An 18,960-nucleotide genomic window follows, 5' to 3' on the forward strand; every position below is an offset into this window, starting at 1 on the left:
AATGGCCACTTTTGGTGGGCCAAATTTGGTCTCTGAGCCAGAGGCCACCCATAACATGTTCTATTTCTCCCTGCTTTCACCTGCTGTCCAGGCTACAGGATTTCCCTGTGAAAGTGCTTTTATTTTGCCATTTTTTCCATACCTGACTGTTGCTGAAGCTAGAGCATCAAAATAAATAACCCCACTTTGGGGGGAAACAAGAGACTTAAAAATTATTTTCAAGGTATGTTTACACTTGTTTATGCATATGCCACAAGCTTCACAGTAGGAAACTTTTCAATATAAAAATAACACTTTATGAAAATTGGCAAGAATCACTTTATTATACAAAGCCATTGCTAGCGTTCTGAAACACAAAGTAGTTCATATGTACGTATTGTAAATAAATTGCAATATAACTCATTACATTTAAAAACACACACAAATGTATAATCACAAAATTAAAGCAGGGATATGTCTAAGAAATACTGTATGGAATTTGAAATGAACTTAATCCATCTCTACTTAACAACATTTCCTTCCACGTATTCTAGTGTTTCTCTATATATTTTGAAGAAGTAGAGCAATAAATGGAATGGGAGGACTTAAATTATTTTCTTCTTGTTTCAAAGTAAAAACGATTGTATTACACAAATGGGGAGGCATCTGGATAATGGACAACTTCTAAAAAGCATTTTAAGACTATTCCTCAATTATCTATAATGGCCTCCCTGGCTGGCTGCCTCAGATGCAGCATCCATATCCAGAACTTTTCTTTCCCCTCTAACCATTTAAATAATTGTGGAGTGCACACTAATGCATGTTCCACTCTCAAAAGGTCTTTTAATTAACACATGTAGCGCTATAACACATCTCTGCTTTTAAGCTTGGTGTTTGGTCTTTGTCAACACTGAGCAGGGGTCATGGTTACCACAATTATGGTGGTAAGAGTATCTGTATCATGTTCTACTTCATAGATTGTTGTGAAGGCAAAAAAGATAAAGATCTGTAAGTACAGTGGTACCTCGGGTTAAGAACTTAATTCGTTCCGGAGGTCCGTTCTTAATCTGAAACTGTTCTTAACCTGAAGCACCACTTTAGCTAATGGGGCCTCCTGCTGCTGCTGCGCCAACGGAGCACGATTTCTATTCTCATCCTGAAGCAAAGTTCTTAACCCGAGGTACTATTTCTGGGTTAGCAGAGTCTGTAACCTGAAGCGTCTGTAACCCCAGGTACCACTGTATTTAGGTTTTTAAAACTCCTGTCTATTATTTGTATATTTTTTTTTAAATAATCCTGTACAGATGACTGCTTAGTGATGTTACATGGAGGAAAAGTAACAAATAGAACACATTTCATACCATTTTCGGGTACCATAGATTTGGATGCACCAGAGTCTGGAACAAAGCAATCTCAATGCTGCTGCCTTATTGCCACATTACAGCTGTCATGAAGAAGTAGCTGTTTCATCACATCAATCCACAAAGAAGATATACACAACATGCATCATTCTAGGAAACAAGCTGAAATCCTGAAAGTACAAACAATGCAATATCAAAGCAAATGTAATATGTACATGTAATATGTAAATTCACGCCTCTTGCAGTGGTTTAGAGATGAAACCAGGGACCTTTGAGTAGGTGATCAAAAATTGTTCATTACTGTAGTCCTTCAAAAAAACTTTTTGTACAAACCAAAGAAAACATAAGCTGCCATTTTCTTTGAAAGAAAATAACTGGGATTCAATCACATAGCCAAAATGCAGGTTTGTGCAGTGTTCTGCTGCTACAAACCCACTTGAAAAAAAGAAAATGATGTGGAAATGCTCTAAAAAGTGTGATATAAATCATTAATGGAAAGCTGTATAAGCTCTGTGCAAGCAAATGCTCATTGTTGTATATCCTCTCCACAAACAAATAGGAACAAACACTCAATAAAGACCAAACATCATCTAACGTCTGTGCAAGCAAATCAACATGAATACTCAATAGGCAGACAAGCTGGAGCAGCTTTCAGACTTCCTGTCCCAATTTAACTACACCATACCTGCATTTTCTATGGGGGCGGGGGAGAATAGTAATTTACTTGTGTGCCCAACGCTACCCTCATTCTCACCTCCGCCCCACGTTCCATCATTTCTACCACTGAAATCAGTAAATACGTTTGAGAAAGCATTAAAAAAAAAGGCGTGGTGTGGCAGTGCAAGCGTCTCACTTCCAGGGCATGCACTGGGAAGTTGATGCTTTCCCTGGCATGCGCCAGAGCAAAAAAGACCCTTTTTACTACCTTTCTAATATACAGACTTTGTCTATCATCCACATTTATTTCCACAGGAGAGAAAAAAGTAATCATGTAAAAAAAGACCTCCATGGAGTTTGCTAGTCATATGCACTATGTGTGCAGGGAGGGTGAACATGACCAACAAATACCGGAATTGCCTCTTTCTCTTCCCTATTGCTTCTCTAATAGTCCCATGGCTCATCTTCTATGGCTTTCCACCCCCTTTTCAGTCCTCCTCTGTAGCATATCGTTGCCTGGAGCAGCAATAAACACAGCAGCTGCAGAAGATCAGCAAAGCCAGAACTGTGTGGCTCACAACAAGCACCCCAACTGCAAAAACGTACAGGATTTTATCACAGTAATCTTGAGGGTGGTGGAAAGGTGGGATGAAATTAGGTAGGTAGACGGAAAACACCCAGTAGTTCCCCAGGATGAACCAGAGGAAGAGGAAGAGGCTGAGGGTGAGGTGTATGTAATATTTGTGAGCATTCTGTCTCCAGGGATACTCGTCGTCATCGTCATCGTCGATCATAACCGATTTGGTGAGCAGCTGTCTCATCCGGGTGGAGTCAAAGAGCAGAAGACCAACCTAGACATTGCACAAAGGTTAAAAAAAATCCCGGTGGGATCATTATATTCCAGATTTGGCTCCTCGGTATCAAACATTTGTCTTCATTTAACAACATTTATACAGTGGTACCTCGGGTTAAGAACTTAATTAGTTCTGGAAGTCTGTTCTTAATCTGAAATTGTTCTTAACCTGAGGTACCACTTTAGCTAATGGGGCCTCCCTCTGCCGCCACCGCACAATTTCTGTTCTCATCCTGAAGCAAAGTTCTTAACCTGAAGTACTATTTCTGGGTTAGCGGAGTCTGTAACCTGAAGCGTATCTAACCCGAAGCGTATGCAACCCGAGGTACCACTGTATGCTGCTGCTTCGTAGCAACATCTCTAAGTGGTTTACAATAAATGTTCGGCAAAATTGCATACGAAGTAGTGCAAGCAAATTTGCATCAAAATGCTGATGGATTTTAATGTGGACTTTTAAAAAAAACAGCCTGATGTGGAAATGTGAGGAAAAAATGAGAAACTGAGAGGAAACTGACATTAAAAGATTCACACACACAACTAGTTGTACTGAATAAAATAGTTTAAATAGTAACATTTTTAAAAGGCTACACAGTGTATGATCCTTTCTCAATCCAGAAGTCTCCTCCTGAGTCAAATCCTTATTTCCTTGAAGTTAATTCACTAAGATATAAACACGGTGCTTTGGTGTTTTCTTTTGTATCTTCTATGAATGAAGATAATTCCATACAAACTTCATCACAAATCTCCTCAGAGGAAAATATTGTTCAGTGAACAGCAGTACCTTCAAACTGCCAACCACACCGCCCACAAGCAGATATAAGGGGATTCGCGGCTGGACTGGACAGTTGTCTAAAAACTTCATTCCTGAGGAACAACAAACAAAGTAAATTATTTCGATCAAGTCTCACGTGCAGAAGCAAAAGGGCAGGTGCACTGATTCAGAACTGCAGTGGTGCCCTGAAACATTTTGCACAACATGTAAAATAACAGGAGAGTTCCAGAGGGTGGCAACATGAGAAGGGGCCTTTTCTGCTGTGGCTCCCCGTTTGTGGAATGTTCTTCCCCTGGTGCATTCGCTACATATCTTTAAGCATCAGGCAAAAACTTCCCTCTATAACCAGGCCTATAGCCTTTGGATATCTGTGGCCTTTTAGAAGTGGGTGGGATGTTTACAATGTATTTCTCTTTACTCTAGGTTGTAATCTAAAGGTAAAGGGACCCCTGACCATTAGGTCCAGTTGCGGATGACTCTGGGGTTGCGGCACTCATCCTGCTTTACTGGCTGAGGGAGCCGGCGTACAGCTTCCGGGTCATGTGGCCAGCATGACTAAGCCGCTTCTGGCGAACCAGAGCAGCGCACAGAAATGCCATTTACCTTCCCGCCAGAGCGGTACTTATTTATGTACTTGCATTTTGACATGCTTTCGAACTGCTAGGTTGGCAGGAGCAGGGACCGAGCAACGGGAGCTCATCCCATAGTGGGGATTCGAACCGCCAACCTTCTGATCGGCAAGTCCTAGGCTCTGTGGTTTAGACCACAGCATCACCCGCGTCCCATAGGTTGTAATCTATCTGGAGTTTATTGTCTGGTTGGTTGGTTGGTTGTAAGTTGCTTTGGGCTGCCCTGGGCAAGATTAAGTGACTAAGAAATAATCATGATATCATTATCATAATATCATTATCATTCCTGCCAAAGTTAGGACTACCAGTGTCCTTCCAGCAGATTCCTGCAATTTCAACAACTGTCTGACATGCAAGGAATTTAGGAGGTGATGGCTCTCCTGACATGCGGAAACAAAGAAAAACCTAATTTCCTACATGAAGCTGGAATCCAATAGTGTTTTTGCACAAGCAAATCAGACTTCTCTTCATGCAACAGAACTCCCCCCCCCCTCTACCCCACCCCAACCAGAACCAAAAACCTGCTATGGAAGGTGGGAAGCAAAAACCTGCTTGTACATTGTTGGATTTTATCCATATCATTTAACTCATTATCTCCTGGTTGCTATAGTATTTTTTTTTTATTTTGGCAGTGTACTTACCTGTAAAAGCCATAGACAGTGGTAATGCTAGGAAAGCAAGGAGTCCAAAAATGAAGCAAGCTGTAAGGAAATAAATGACAAGTTATAGATAGTGATAAAACATCCTCCAGATGCCCTCCATTTTTTGTCACATACACAGGTAGATAGTAGGAATGAAGGAGCAATTAAATTCTCTTCTCATTTAATGGCAAACCTATCTAATTCATACTTTCCAAAACAATATAGGAACTGAAACACAGCCATTTTTCAAAATTGTCACCACTCTAAATGTTGCAATAGCAATGTGTAAAAAACACATATACTGGGTATATACGGTACATATACTGGGTAAAGGTAAAGGGACCCCTGACCATTAGGTCCAGTTGTGGCCGACTCTGGGGTTGCGGCACTCGTCTCGCTTTATTGGCCGAGGGAGCCGGCATACAGCTTCCAGGTCATGTGGCCAGCATGACTAAGCCGCTTCTGGCAAACCAGAGCAGCACACGGAAATGCCATTTACCTTCCTGCCGGAGCAGTACCTATTTATCTACTTGCATTTTGACGTGCTTTCAAACTGCTAGGCTGGCAGGTGATACTGGGGTAAAATGTGCCTTAAAATGCATATATTAGGGAAAATAACATACAAATTGTCAGGGGCTCAGGAGCAGAAGCACAGGGGAGAGAGGAAATGGAGAGCGAAGGGGAAGAATTCGAGGGCAGCGTGGGGGAGTATGACAGTGACCCGAGAGATTCCATGAGCTTCTCCAGCGAATCAGAAGATTCCCAGAAGGGGGCGCCGATGGTCAGGGCAAGGGGGGTCCCAGGGGGGACGCACCAGAAACAAGGGGCCAGCGGGGACTCCCAAAGCAGCAGCGGGGGATCAGGACCAGCTTCCCCACCAGAGCGTAGTGGGGGGGAAGAGTCACATGTGTCAGGACCAGCGTCTCCTCCAGCGGGGAGAGAAGATGAGTCAGGGCTGACCACGCCTCCATCGGAGAGTGGGGGAACGGAGGGGAGGTCAGTTCCAGCTAGCCTCCCCGAAGGGGGGAGCAGTGAAAGCAGCAGTGCAACGTTCAGGAGGAAGGTTGCCGGCTGGGCGCGCGCGCCAAGTTCAAATGTACAGGCGCGTGGGACAGCAGGAAACCCGGATTGGGAACCAGGTCCTAAAGCCCGCCGGAGGGAGGGGGAAGACTCAGGGGACTCAGCGTCAGAAGAGTCTAGGAAGGGCGAGACCCCGACGGACAGGCAGAACCAGAGGAGGAGAGAGCAAAGGAAGAGGTGGAGCAAGGCTAGAGTCTTAAACTGGTGTCTGGGGGGAGGAGATTCAGACGGAGCTTCAGCGGTCTAGAGTTTGAGACGTAGTGCTGCACGCTGCGGCTGTGAAAGTGAAACTGAACTTCAATAAAGACTTTCGTACTTAACAACGAAACGGCGTTGGTCCTTTGTGAGCTGGGACCTCGGGCAGCTCTGACACAAATATACATTACTTTTGGGGGAATTGTTTTGCAAAAATGTGTTTATTTGGGGAAATTGCATACAAAGAAATGCATATTAGAAATTTGCTCTAAAATGCTGAGAGTTACATATGTATTGTTTTTAATGCAAATTACTGTAACCATGTGGAGAACGGAATTTAAAATTGGAACAGTGGGAAACTTTGAGAACCGAAATGGATGGATTCATCCATTGCTATCAGACAGTGATGCAAACTGAGTTGGGACAGGTATGCTTGGTTGCAGCCTCCCTGCTTGACCTGCAATCAGCATCCTTTGCGGAATCCCTGTAGTGCTCCAGATCTCTTGCCACTATCTCCCTTTCTCAGGCAACCTACCATTGCTGGCAATTTTGGAGATGCATCGATGGCATGCTTTCTCGAAGCCTGCAACCATTGCGAATGACAGTCTTCTGCAGACCTTGGGGAAACAAGAAACCATGTGTTTGATTTTAACTTAAAACACTCACACCCACAAATTGCAAAAATCAACTAAGAAGAGTCTCACTATAAAGGCCACTTTTTTGTTTTCTTTCCTTGGTTAGGGCTTCCACGAGCCTTTGGGAGAAGCCTTCATCCTTTCGCAAGTCAGAGACATTCAGCCAACCAGGGGCCGGAAGCTCATTGCAAAACAAAACAAAACTGAGCTCAAGAGGAAGTCTAAGGCAGAGGGCTTAGGGGATGAGTTTTGGTGCTTTTAATGCTATTTAATGCATTGTGTTTGAAACCTCAGGCAATTGACATCAGAAAACTCATGCAAAACTGAAGCACAAAACACCGAAACAGTTGCTAAACTTACACTGTTGCGTCGTTCAAATGCTTAGAAAAAGAGCAGGAGATGAAAAGTAGCAGAGGCAGAATCACATCGTTGTATAGATGTTTCCACTTTTAAGGCAAAATCGTTCTGAAATTTGTGTAGTCATGATGACATAGACAAGTCAGGAATGCGTAAAAAATAATATTCTCGCTTTACAGCTAAACTCCAGCCTAGGGAGACTGGCATATAGATAAACGTGCTCCAGTCACTTTTTACAAAATAAAAAGGCCAGTTTTCCATGTTTAAAAGTTAAGTCTGGCTTCCCACCCACTGCCAGCATTGAGATCATCTTACAAACTCCCACAGGTGTCACAGGAAGGCCCAGAGAATTAACTGGCATTCGTAATAATAATAATAATAATAATAATAATAATAATAATAATATTTTATTTATACCCCGCCCTCCCCAGCCAAGGCCGGGCTCAGAGCGGCTTACAAGCAATAATAAAAACAAGAAGAATGATTACAACTTAAAAACAAAAATAAAATACAACATTAAAATAATGGAACATTAAAATATTAAAATGTAGCCTCATCGCAGGAGGAGAAGGAAAAGAAAAAAGAAAGAGAGGGAGGGAATCAAATTGGCTCCAAGCCAAAGGCCAGGTGGAACAACTCTGTCTTACAGGCCCTGCGGAAAGAAATCAGATCCTGCAGGGCCCTTGTCTCGTGAGATAGAGCGTTCCACCAGGCTGGAGCCAGTGTTGAAAAGGCCCTGGCTCTGGTTGAAGCCAACCTAACTTCCTTAGGGCCCGGGACCTCTAGGGTGTTGCTATTTATGGACCTTAAGGTCCTCCGTGGGGCATACCAGGAGAGGCGGTCCCGTAGGTACGAGGATCCTAGGCCGTGAAGGGCTTTAAAGGTCAAAAGCAGCACCTTAAATCTGACCCTGTACTCCACCGGGAGCCAGTGCAGCTTGAAAAGCACTGGGTGAATATACTCCCATGGCAGAGACCCCGTGAGGAGCCTCGCTGCAGCATTCTGTGCCCGCTGGAGTTTCTGGGACAGCTTCAAGGGCAGCCCCGCGTAGAGCGAATTACAGTAGTCAAGCCTGGAGATGGCCGTTGCATGGATCACTGTGGCCAGGTTGGGGCGGGAAAGGTAAGGGACCAACTGCCTGATGCAGCGAAGGTGGAAAAATGTCGCCTTGGCTGTTGCTGTAACTTGCGCCTCCATGGAAAGGGAGGCGTCAAGGATTACACCCAAACTCTTAACGGAAGGCAATGGCACTAATTGGGCCCCCGCAAGAGAAGGGAGTTGGTCCCTCATCCCCATGCCATCCCGACCTAGCCAGAGGACCTCTGTCTTTTGTAGGTGAAATAAGATACTTTCTTCCCTTCAGTCAATTCACATTCTTCCCCAAGAAGTTTTGGAACAGATGTAGCATCTTAATAGCAGCTCAAATGCAAAAGGGGAGAAAATCTAGAGAGATATTCTAAAATGCACACTATTTATAGATCTGTCACACAAGGCAACAAACATCCATTAGCTTGTTCCAAGCTGATGGAGGAGTGTGTGCTTGTTTCAACAGCTGGATCCCCAAGGCATACCTTCATGGAATACAGGAAGCTGCCTTATACACTATCAGGCTATTTGTCCAACTAGCCCGCCATGATTTACTCTTGACGCTACATCAGGGCCGGTCCTAACATTTGGCAGTGTGAGGCAGCCACCTCAGGCAGCAGATATGGGGAGCCAGGGAGGAGGAGTGACAAAGCAAGAACATCGGAAGAGTCCTCCTGTACCTAGTCCATCATCCTGTTCCCCAGGTTGCTGCTGGTCAGATGGGAACGAGCTGCAGCAGGGAGAGCACTCTGCAGATTGGGCAACAGAACCTTGCTGTGGAGTGGGCCTTGTGGGTGGCCTGTGAAACTGACCACTCCTCAAAGAAGCTCAGGCCATTGCAGCTGTTCCACAAATTTAAATAGCATGAACTGGTGTGTGTGTGTGTGTGTGTGTGTGTGTGTGTGTGTGTGTATAAGGGGGCAATATTTACCTTCCTAGCTGAAAGGATAGTTAGATTATTCATTTTGGCAAATAAATACTCTCAACAAGTATACATTCTTTTTATTGTTTACTTACTTATTTTGAAGTTTTGCACCTGTCTTTCTCAACCATTTCGGCTTAAAGCAACGATAACATGCATATATACATGATGCACCAAAGCATCTGGAGTGTGCCAGGTTTGGGATGGTTGATTACAGAAGTGTAGAGATGGCAGGGACCATGAAGGAGAAGAAGAAGAAGAGGAAGAAGAGGAAGAAGAGGAAGAAGAAGAAGAAGAAGAAGAAGAAGAAGAAGAAGAAGAAGAAGAAGAGTAGTAGTAGTAGTAGTAGTAGTAGTAGTAGTAGTAGTTTGGGTTACAGAAAGGTAGCCGTGTTGGTCTGCCATAGTCAAAACAAAAAAATTTTTTTCCTTCCAGTAGCACCTTAAAGACCAACTAAGTTAGTTCTTGGTATGAGCTTTCGTGTGCATGCACACTTCTTCAGATACCAGTAGTTTGGATTTGATATCCCGCTTTATCACGCCCCGAAGGAGTCTCAAAGCAGCTAACATTCTCCTTTCCCCTCCTCCTCCACAACAAACACTCTGTGAGGTGAGTGGGGCTGAGAGACTTCAGAGAAGTGTGACTGGCCCAAGGTCACCCAGCAGCTGCATGTCGAGAAGCGGGGAAGTGAACCCGGTTCACCAGATTACAAGTCCACTGCTCTTAACCACTACACCACACTGGCCATGAAGGCTGTGTAGTCCAACCCCCTGAATTTTTGCCCGTTGTGGGGCTCAAACCCACAACCCTGAGGTTAAGAGTCTCATGTTCCTACCAACTGAGCTATCCCAGCAGCCCCTCGCCCTCTGCAGGATGGGGCCAGATTAAAGAGTGAGTTCCCTTCCTTCTGAACAAGCAACATGACCTGGAGTAGAGTCTTTTTAGCAGGGAAGCAAACTCGCGGCCGCTGCTCCTTCTCTGGCTGTTGTGTTGGGCTAGGCTGATGTTCCCCTTGCTATGCTGTTCTTCTTGGGAGCCACAGGGAGCAACGTCCCAGTGATCCTTTTCCTTTTAGCAGGTGGTGAGGCCTAGGGTGGATGCACTTCAGCTCTGCAGTCCATAAAATCAATCAAAAACCAGGGGAGTCTGATGTTATCCAGATGTCCTTGGACTCCAACTTCCATCAGCTCCAGCCAGCATGGCCAAAGGTGAGGGATGATGGGAGCTGTAGTCCAGTGACACCATGCTGACCACCTTTGATGAAGCTGAACAATAATACAGTGGTACCTTGGTTCTCGAACGGCTTGGCTTTCGAACAAAAAGTGTTCCGGTTTGCAAACTTTTTTGGAAGCTGAACGTCCAGCGTAGCTTCCACGTGACTGCAGGAAGCTCCTGCAGCTAATCAGAAGCTGCACCTTGGTTTTCGAATGGTTTTGGGAGTCTAATGAAGTCCCAGAATAGAACCAAGAACCAAAGTAGCCACCGTACAGCACAAAGCAAGGAATCACCTTACAGAATAAGCCACCAAAGCTAGATCAGCCCAGTGCCTGCTGAAAAAGGAAGTTTTGCAACCTTTCCAGGAACAGATAAAAATGTAGGCTCTGCTTCTAGCTGTTACAGACCTTAGTTGCTGTAAGCATAACATAATGAACAATGCCAGCTGAACTGATTTCACCAGGGGAAATGGTGCAACTGGCCCAACTTGCATTTTAAAAGCCTTGCTGGTGGAAAATGAGCAACTCCATCCCACCTGATAAAGAGATTTGTGCAACTCAAAAGCTTGCATATCTTTTACACCAACAAAATCTGATCCTCAAGATATCCAGGATTATTCATCAACCTATTCACCCCCCTTTTTTCATCATTCAAGACTGACAACAGCAGCCACACACTCACTTTCCCCCTCCAACAGCTAATGCCACACTGTTCCTAAAGTTGCTGGCAACCCCACCCTGTTAGGTGCAATTGCTTCGCGGCGCCATTCCCTACTCACCTTACTATTCCAAGCAGAGATCTGGGAAGAAAAAACTGGAGCCAATATTCCTCAAGAAAGTGTGTGGTGTTAAGTGACACACTGGATAAAGCTTCTCTTTGCATCCAGGTCTTTGAAGCAGCTGAGGTGTTTCATTTCTTCGTTCTGAAGCCCCTTTGAGGGTCACTGGCTGTTTGAGAGCTTCTGCATCTCTGCTCCTGCTGTTGTGATGAAAGCTCTTATCCTTTATTCCCTGCACACCCACGTTCGGTTCCCTCCACAGCCAAGCAACTGCACGCATTCAACTTGCCACCAGAGGACAGTAAAGGAGTCCTGGAACTTTTATGAAAGCAGGTAGTCATAAAGCAGGTATGTTCTCTGGGTTGTTTCACTGCAATTTTCAGAGTGGTTTAACAGCCAGCCCCTCTTCCCACCCTGGGATTTTAAGGTGTGTCTAAGGAGGTCAGGATCTTTAAGACTAAGGCTGCATACACAAGATACCTTTAAAGCACACCCCCCCCAAATAAGTTTACCCCTCACAGAGTTAAAGGTAAAGGGACCCCTGACCATTAGGTCCAATCGTGACCGACTCTGGGGTTGCGGCGCTCATCTCGCTTTATTGGCCGAGGGAGCTGGTGTAGCTTCTGGGTCATGTGGCCAGCATGACTAAGCCGCTTCTGGTGAACCAGAGCAGCACATGGAAACGCCGTTTACCTTCCCGCCGGAGCGGTACCTATTTATCTACTTGCACTTTGACGTGCTTTCAAACTGTTAGGTTGGCAGGAGCAGGGACTGAGCAATGGGAGCTCACCCCGTCGTGGGGATTCGAACCGCCAACCTTCTGATTGGCAAGTCCTAGGCTTTGTGGTTTAACCCACAGCGCCACCCGCATCCCTAACTCACAGAGTTAAGCAAGCCTTAAACAAACGACAATCGAAAGAAATTGTTGGGGGTGGGGGAGTGTGCTTTGAATTTATTTTAAAGGTATGGTAATGTTCACAGGGTAAATCTAGACCCTTGTGTTAAACTACCAGATCATTGCGGCAAGGGGATTTCATCACACAGGCAAAGAAACCTGTGGTTCTCTCATCTATAGCATGATCAGTGCCATGTGTGATCTGCAGCTATTTCTTCATGATACATCTCGGCTTCAAATGGCACTCATGCTCTTCCATGTGGCACATTGGGGTTTGAATGACTGGATTGTTGAGCCAATGGTCAAGCACTTGGGCAGGGGCTAGGCTTTGAACTCCCGATTTTCCCATTCTACCCTCCTGCGACACCCTCCGCCCAGATGGGAGAAGTGTGAACAAGCACCCAACCTTGATGACTAATGCTGATAATGTAAATGTCAATGCTCAAAAAGAGGAGTTAAAGGTCTGATTTCCCCCTTATTACTCAAATCAACATGCCAAATTAATAGCAATTTAGACACACCGTGGCTTACAAAGAACTATGAATACATGGAATGGTTTTAAGAAAGAAGAAATGAATAGATTTTCATATAAAAGCCTAGGCCAGAGAAGCAATCATTGTCATTATGAGGACTGTTCCTGCACATTCAAAGCTTGCTCCAATTATATTTTCAGCTTTTTCATAATTCTCCTGCAAAAGCATAACATTGTCTGGTGAATTTTATGGAAGGTAACTTCTGAATTACACAAACACACACACACACTACTGGCAACTTCAGAGACTGCCATTGTTTGAGACAATAAGGTGGTGTTGAGTTGAGTTCAATACCATATTTGTTCCGGTTCCTCTGGTCATGGTGCTGATCAGGTTCTTCAGATCATTTGTGTACTCACATTTATAAATATCAATATCCTGATTGTCTATGAATCATGCTAATAGGGCATGATAACAGGGCAAGCTAGTCATTTTTGCCTTTCCAAAGCCCACTCCCTTGAGTAAGGATAGGGCCTTCTCACTGGCCAGCCCAGCAGTTGTGGAACACCCTTCCTCAGGAATTACGAAAGGCCTCTTCAGAAATACACCCTTCAAGCGTGTCTTGCAGACCCTCCAAGTATCCCTATTCTGCAGGGACAGCCCCCAATTTACAGAAGCCACCCCAGTTCCTGATTTGATCCCAGAATGTCCCATTTTTCCTTAGGACATCCCTATTTTCATCAGAGAGATGTTGGAGGGTATGGAGTTATGCGACTCCAGAGCCAAGTAACTATAAAACCTTTAGAAGACATCTGAAGGCAGCCTTGTATAGGGAAGGTTTTTTTTATGTTCAATATTTTTGTACAGTGGTGCCTCGCAAGACGAAAACAATCCGTTCCGCGAGTTTCTTCGTCTAGCGGTTTTTTTGTCTTGCGAAGCAACCCTATTAGCGGCTTAGCGGATTAGCGCTATTAGCGGTTTAGCGGCTATTAAAGGCTTAGCGGCTAAAAGGCTATTAGCAGCTTAGCGGCTATTAAAGGCTTAGCGGCTTAGTGGCTAAAAGGCTATTAGCGGCTTAGCGGCTTAGAAAAAGGGGGGGGGAGCGGGGAAAAATTGCAAGACTCGCAAGACGTTTTCGTCTTGCGAAGCAAGCCCATAGGGAAAATCATCTTGCGAAGCAAGTCAAAATCGGAAAACGCTTTCGTCTAGCGGGTTTTTCGTCTTGCGAGGCATTCGTCTTGCGGGGCACCACTGTATATGTTGGAATCTGCCCAGAATGGCTGGGGCAACCCAGTTAGATGGGTAGGCTAACAACAACAACAAGATTTGCATAGGATGTCCCTATTTTCATTGGCGAAATGTTGGCAGGGTATGCAAATATTTTAAATAAAGACACAACCCTGGAGAAATCTGTTTGTCAAATGCAGCACTGTGCATCCTCTCCAATGCCAGTATCCTGCAGCCCGGACTGCAACAGCTGATTGGTGCAGACTGATGACCTTTCAAGTTCCTTCCTGCTCTGATTTTATGACAGCCTTGAAGCGAAGGCCTAGGAACACTGTCAGTCTTGATGTCATGTAATTGCGCACTCAGTTGTGCAAGCCTTCTCCTTCCATCCCCATAATTTTACTACTCTACAAAAGACAGGTGGAGGAGGAAGCAGGTAGAGGCAGGCTGTTGGCATCCCCTCCCCCCAAACAAGATGTATCATTGTATAATCACTATAATTAAGTTGTCTCTGTTCTCTGTTATAACGGTATGACAGTAGGTATTTAATAAGCCAGTTTCCATCAAAAAGCCTCTCTCTCTTTTTTTCAAAATCCCAGCTGCATTGCAGAGAGCTTTAAATAGCACACACTTATTCGGAAGGAACAATTTGTGCCAGGAACCAGAATCCCACCCCAAGCAAGAGGGATGCATGGGCTTCTACTATGGATGCCCCCAGGCAAGGTTGCAGCTGCCCAAGCTTGTCAGGGTTGCATGCTGAGTTCACACCATGATCCCCACCAGTGTTTCAGCATTGCATGATCTGGTGTCCCCAGCCTCTTATTAAGCAACACCACACCAATCAGTACTTGTGCACAACCATTTTTTTGCATGGTCTACGCACTTGTTGTTTGTTGTTGTTTAGTCGTTTAATCATGTCCGACTCTCCGTGACCCTATGGACCACAGCACGCCAGGCACTTCTGTCTTCCACTGCCTCCTGCAGTTTAGTCAAACTCATGCTGGTAGCTTCGAGAACACTTTCCAACCATCTCGTCCTCTGTCATCCCCTTCTCCTTGTGCCCTCCATCTTTCCCAACATCAGGGTCTTTTCCAGGGAGTTTTCGCTTCTCATGAGGTGGCCAAAGTCTTGGAGCCTCAGCTTCAGGATCTGTCCTTCCAGTGAGCACTCAGGGCTGATTTCCTTCAGAATGGAGAGGTTTGCTCTTCTTGCAGTCCATGGGACTCTAAAGATTCTCCTCCAGCACCGTAATTCAAAAGCATCAATTCTTCGGCAGTCAGCCTTCTTTATGGTCCAACTCTCACTTCCATACATCACTACTGGGAAAACCATAGCTTTAACTATACGGACCTTTGTTGGCAAGGTGATGTCTCTGCTTTTTAAGATGCTGTCTAGGTTTGTCATTGCTCTTCTCCCAAGAAGCAGGTGTCTCTTAATTTCGTGACTGCTGTCACCATCTGCAGTGATCATGGAGCCCAAGAAAGTAAAATCTCTCACTGCCTCCATTTCTTCCCCTTCTATTTGCCAGGAGGTGATGGGACCAGTGGCCATGATCTTCGTTTTTTTGATGTTGAGCTTCAAACCATATGGTTTGAAGTTCCACACACTAGAGCCATTTAAAAACAAAACAAAACAAAACTGGCATCTGACTGGTCCAGAGGACAATTGAACCTGACACTGTAGAGGTGTGGTGGCAGTAGCAAAAGAGTCTATTGAATTATCGAGGGATAATTCTGTTTCCGATGATAAAAACCCATATGTTTCCACCGAAAATGCTTTCAGGGGATTGTTTGCAACAGTTTGGCACCATTTTTGAGTGACTTGCAGAACGTCAGATTTTTGCTGAAATTGTGACCGCGCGGCTTAGGGATTTTTTCAAAAATAAGTTGTTCAGACGTCGAGGGCTAATTCTGTTTCCGATGATAACGACCCATCTGTTTCCACCGAAAACGCTTTCAGGGGAATGTTTGCAACAGTTTCGCACCATTTTTGAGTGAATTGCAGAATGTGAGATTTTTGCTGAAATTGTGACCGCGCGGCTTAGGGATTTTTTCAAAAAAAAGTTGTTGAGACGTCGAGGGATAATTCTGTTTCCGATGATAACGACCCATCTGTTTCCACCGAAAACGCTTTCAGAGGATTGTTTGCAACAGTTTGGCAGAATTTTTGAGTGAATTGCAGAACGTCAGATTTTTGCTGAAATTGTGACCGCGCGGCTTAGGGATTTTTCAAAAAAAAAGTGGTTCAGAGTTCGAGGGTTAATTCTGTTTCCGATGATAAAAACCCATATGTTTCCACCAAAAACGCTTTCAGGGGATTGTTTGCAAGAGTTTGGCACCATTTTTGAGTGACTTGCAGAACGTCAGATTTTTGCTGAAATTGTGACCGCGCGGCTTAGGGATTTTTTCCAAAAAAAGTTGTTGAGACGTCGAGGGATAATTCGGTTTCCGATGATAAAAACCCATCTGTTTCCACCGAAAACGCTTTCAGAGGATCGTTTGCAACAGTTTGGCAGAATTTTTGAGTGAATTGGAGAACGTCCGATTTTTGCTGAAATTCTGACCGCACGGCTTATGGATTTTTTCAAACAAAAGTTGTTGAGACGTGGAGGGCTAATTCTGTTTCCGATGATAAAAACCCATCTGTTTCCACCGAAAACGCTTTCAGAGGATCGTTTGCAACAGTTTGGCAGAATTTTTGAGTGAATTGCAGAACGTCAGATTTTTCCTGAAATTGTGACCGCGCGGCTTAGGGTTTTTTCCAAACAAAAGTTGTCCAGACGTCGAGGGATAACTCTGTTTCCGATGATAAAAACCCATATGTTTCCACCGAAAACGCTTTCAGGGGATTGTTTGCAAGAGTTTGGCACCATTTTTGAGTGACTTGCAGAACGTCAGATTTTTGCTGAAATTGTGACCGCGCGGCTTAGGGATTTTTTCAAAAATACGTTGTAAAGACGTCGAGGGCTAATTCTGTTTCCGATGATAACGACCCATCTGTTTCCAACGAAAACGCTTTCAGGGGATTGTTTGCAACAGTTTCGCACCATTTTTGAGTGAATTTCATAACATGAGAGTTTTGCTGAAATTGTGACCGCGCGGCTTAGGGATTTTTTCAAAAAAAGTTGTTGAGACGTCGAGGGATAATTCTGTTTCCGATGATAAATACCCATCTGTTTCCACCGAAAACGCTTTCAGAGGATTGTTTGCAACAGTTTGGCAGAATATTTGAGTGAATTGCAGAACGTCAGATTTTTCCTGAAATTGTGACCGCGCGGCTTAGGGATTTTTTAAAAAAAAAGTTGTTCAGAGTTCGAGGGTTAATTCTGTTTCCGATGATAAAAACCCATGTTTCCACCGAAAACGCTTTCAGGGGATTGTTTGCAACAGTTTGGCACCATTTTTTAGTGACTTGCAGAACGTCAGATTTTTGCTGAAATTGTGACCGCGCGGCTTAGGGATTTTTTCAAAAAAAAGGGTTGAGACGTCGAGGGATAATTCTGTTTCCGATGATAACGACCCATCTGTATCCACCGAAAACGCTTTCAGGGGATTGTTTGCAACAGTTTCGCACCATTTTTGAGTGAATTTCATAACATGAGATTTTTCCTGAAATTGTGACCGCGCGGCTTAGGGATTTTTTCAAAAAAAGTTGTTGAGACGTCGAGGGACAATTCTGTTTCCGATGATAAATACCCATCTGTTTCCACCGATAACGCTTTCAGAGGATCGTTTGCAACAGTTTGGCAGAATTTTTGAGTGAATTGCAGAACGTCAGATTTTTCCTGAAATTGTGACCGCGCAGCTTAGGGATTTTTTCAAAAATAAGCTGTTCAGACGTCGAGGGCTAATTCTGTTTCCGATGATAACGACCCATCTGTTTCCACCGAAAACGCTTTCAGAGGATTGTTTGCAACAGTTTGGCAGAATTTTTGAGTGAATTGCAGAACGTCAGATTTTTCCTGAAATTGTGACCGCGCGGCTTAGGGATTTTTCCAAAAAAATGGGGTTCAGAGTTCGAGGGTTAATTCTGTTTCCGATGATAAAAACCCATATGTTTCCACCGAAAACGCTTTTAGGGGATTGTTTGCAAGAGTTTGGCACCATTTTTGAGTGACTTGCAGAACGTCAGATTTTTGCTGAAATTGTGACCGCGCCGCTTATGGTTTTTTCCAAAAGAAAGTTGTTCAGACGTTGAGAGCTAATTCTGTTTCCGATGATAAAAACCCATCTGTTTCCACCGAAAACGCTTTCAGGGGATTGTTTGCAACAGTTTGGGAGAATTTTTGAGTGACTTGCAGAACGTCAGATTTTTGCTGAAATTGTGACCGCGCGGCTTACGGTTTTTTCAAAAATAAGCTGTTCAGACGTCGAGGGCTAATTCTGTTTCCGATGATAACGACCCATCTGTTTCCACCGAAAACGCTTTCAGAGGATCGTTTGCAACAGTTTGGCAGAATTTTTGAGTGAATTGCAGAACGTCAGATTTTTCCTGAAATTGTGACCGCGCGGCTTAGGGATTTTTCCAAAAAAATGGGGTTCAGAGTTCGAGGGTTAATTCTGTTTCCGATGATAAAAACCCATATGTTTCCACCGAAAACGCTTTCAGGGGATTGTTTGCAAGAGTTTGGCACCATTTTTGAGTGACTTGCAGAACGTCAGATTTTTGCTGAAATTGTGACCGCGCGGCTTATGGTTTTTTCCAAAAGAAAGTTGTTCAGACGTCGAGAGCTAATTCTGTTTCCGATGATAAAAACCCATCTGTTTCCACCGAAAACGCTTTCAGAGGATCGTTTGCAACAGTTTGGCAGAATTTTTGAGTGAATTGCAGAACGTCAGATTTTTCCTGAAATTGTGACCGCGCGGCTTAGGGATTTTTTCAAAAATAAGCTGTTCAGACGTCGAGGGCTAATTCTGTTTCCGATGATAACGACCCATCTGTTTCCACCGAAAACGCTTTCAGAAGATTGTTTGCAACAGTTTGGCAGAATTTTTGAGTGAATTGCAGAATGTCAGATTTTTCCTGAAATTGTGACCGCGCGGCTTAGGGATTTTTCCAAAAAAAAAGTGGTTCAGAGTTCGAGGGTTAATTCTGTTTCCGATGATAAAAACCCATATGTTTCCACCGAAAACGCTTTCAGGGGATTGTTTGCAACAGTTTGGCACCATTTTTGAGTGACTTGCAGAACGTCAGATTTTTGCTGAA

The 18,960-nt window shown here is 44.3% G+C and overlaps 1 protein-coding gene across 3 annotated transcripts; it reads right to left on the reverse strand.

Annotated features, from left to right (window-relative positions):
• Nucleotides 1-717: 717 nt before the first annotated feature.
• TMEM272 (transmembrane protein 272) lies at nt 718-11,626 on the reverse strand. 3 transcript variants are annotated; one of them, XM_053380484.1, is made up of 6 exons: nt 11,161-11,626; nt 7,163-7,267; nt 6,703-6,784; nt 4,893-4,952; nt 3,632-3,714; nt 718-2,848 (listed from the first exon to the last, which is right to left on the reverse strand). In XM_053380484.1, the coding sequence occupies exons 3-6, from the start codon at nt 6,758-6,760 to the stop codon at nt 2,486-2,488; spliced, it is 564 nt and encodes a 187-aa protein (XP_053236459.1). In that variant the 5' UTR covers nt 6,761-6,784; nt 7,163-7,267; nt 11,161-11,626; the 3' UTR covers nt 718-2,485. The 3 variants fall into 3 exon arrangements, with proteins under 3 accessions (XP_053236459.1, XP_053236458.1, XP_053236460.1); XM_053380483.1 differs by lacking the exon at nt 7,163-7,267; XM_053380485.1 differs by lacking the exons at nt 3,632-3,714; nt 7,163-7,267; nt 11,161-11,626 and having other exon boundaries at nt 6,703-6,742.
• Nucleotides 11,627-18,960: the final 7,334 nt, after the last annotated feature.

Source organism: Podarcis raffonei, chromosome 3, assembly GCF_027172205.1.
Source record: "Podarcis raffonei isolate rPodRaf1 chromosome 3, rPodRaf1.pri, whole genome shotgun sequence".
NCBI classification, from domain to species: Eukaryota; Metazoa; Chordata; class Lepidosauria; order Squamata; family Lacertidae; genus Podarcis; species Podarcis raffonei.

Excerpts from the sequence above, each read along its gene's own strand:
- TMEM272 (XM_053380483.1), bottom strand. The coding sequence starts at position 6,760 with ATGGTTGCAGGCTTCGAGAAAGCATGCCATCGATGCATCTCCAAAATT. Across the intron at positions 4,953-6,702 it reads CTCCAAAATTGCCAGCAATG|CTTGCTTCATTTTTGGACTC; the intron begins GTAGGTTGCCTG and ends ATTTCCTTACAG. Across the intron at positions 3,715-4,892 it reads ACTGTCTATGGCTTTTACAG|GAATGAAGTTTTTAGACAAC; the intron begins GTAAGTACACTG and ends GTTGTTCCTCAG.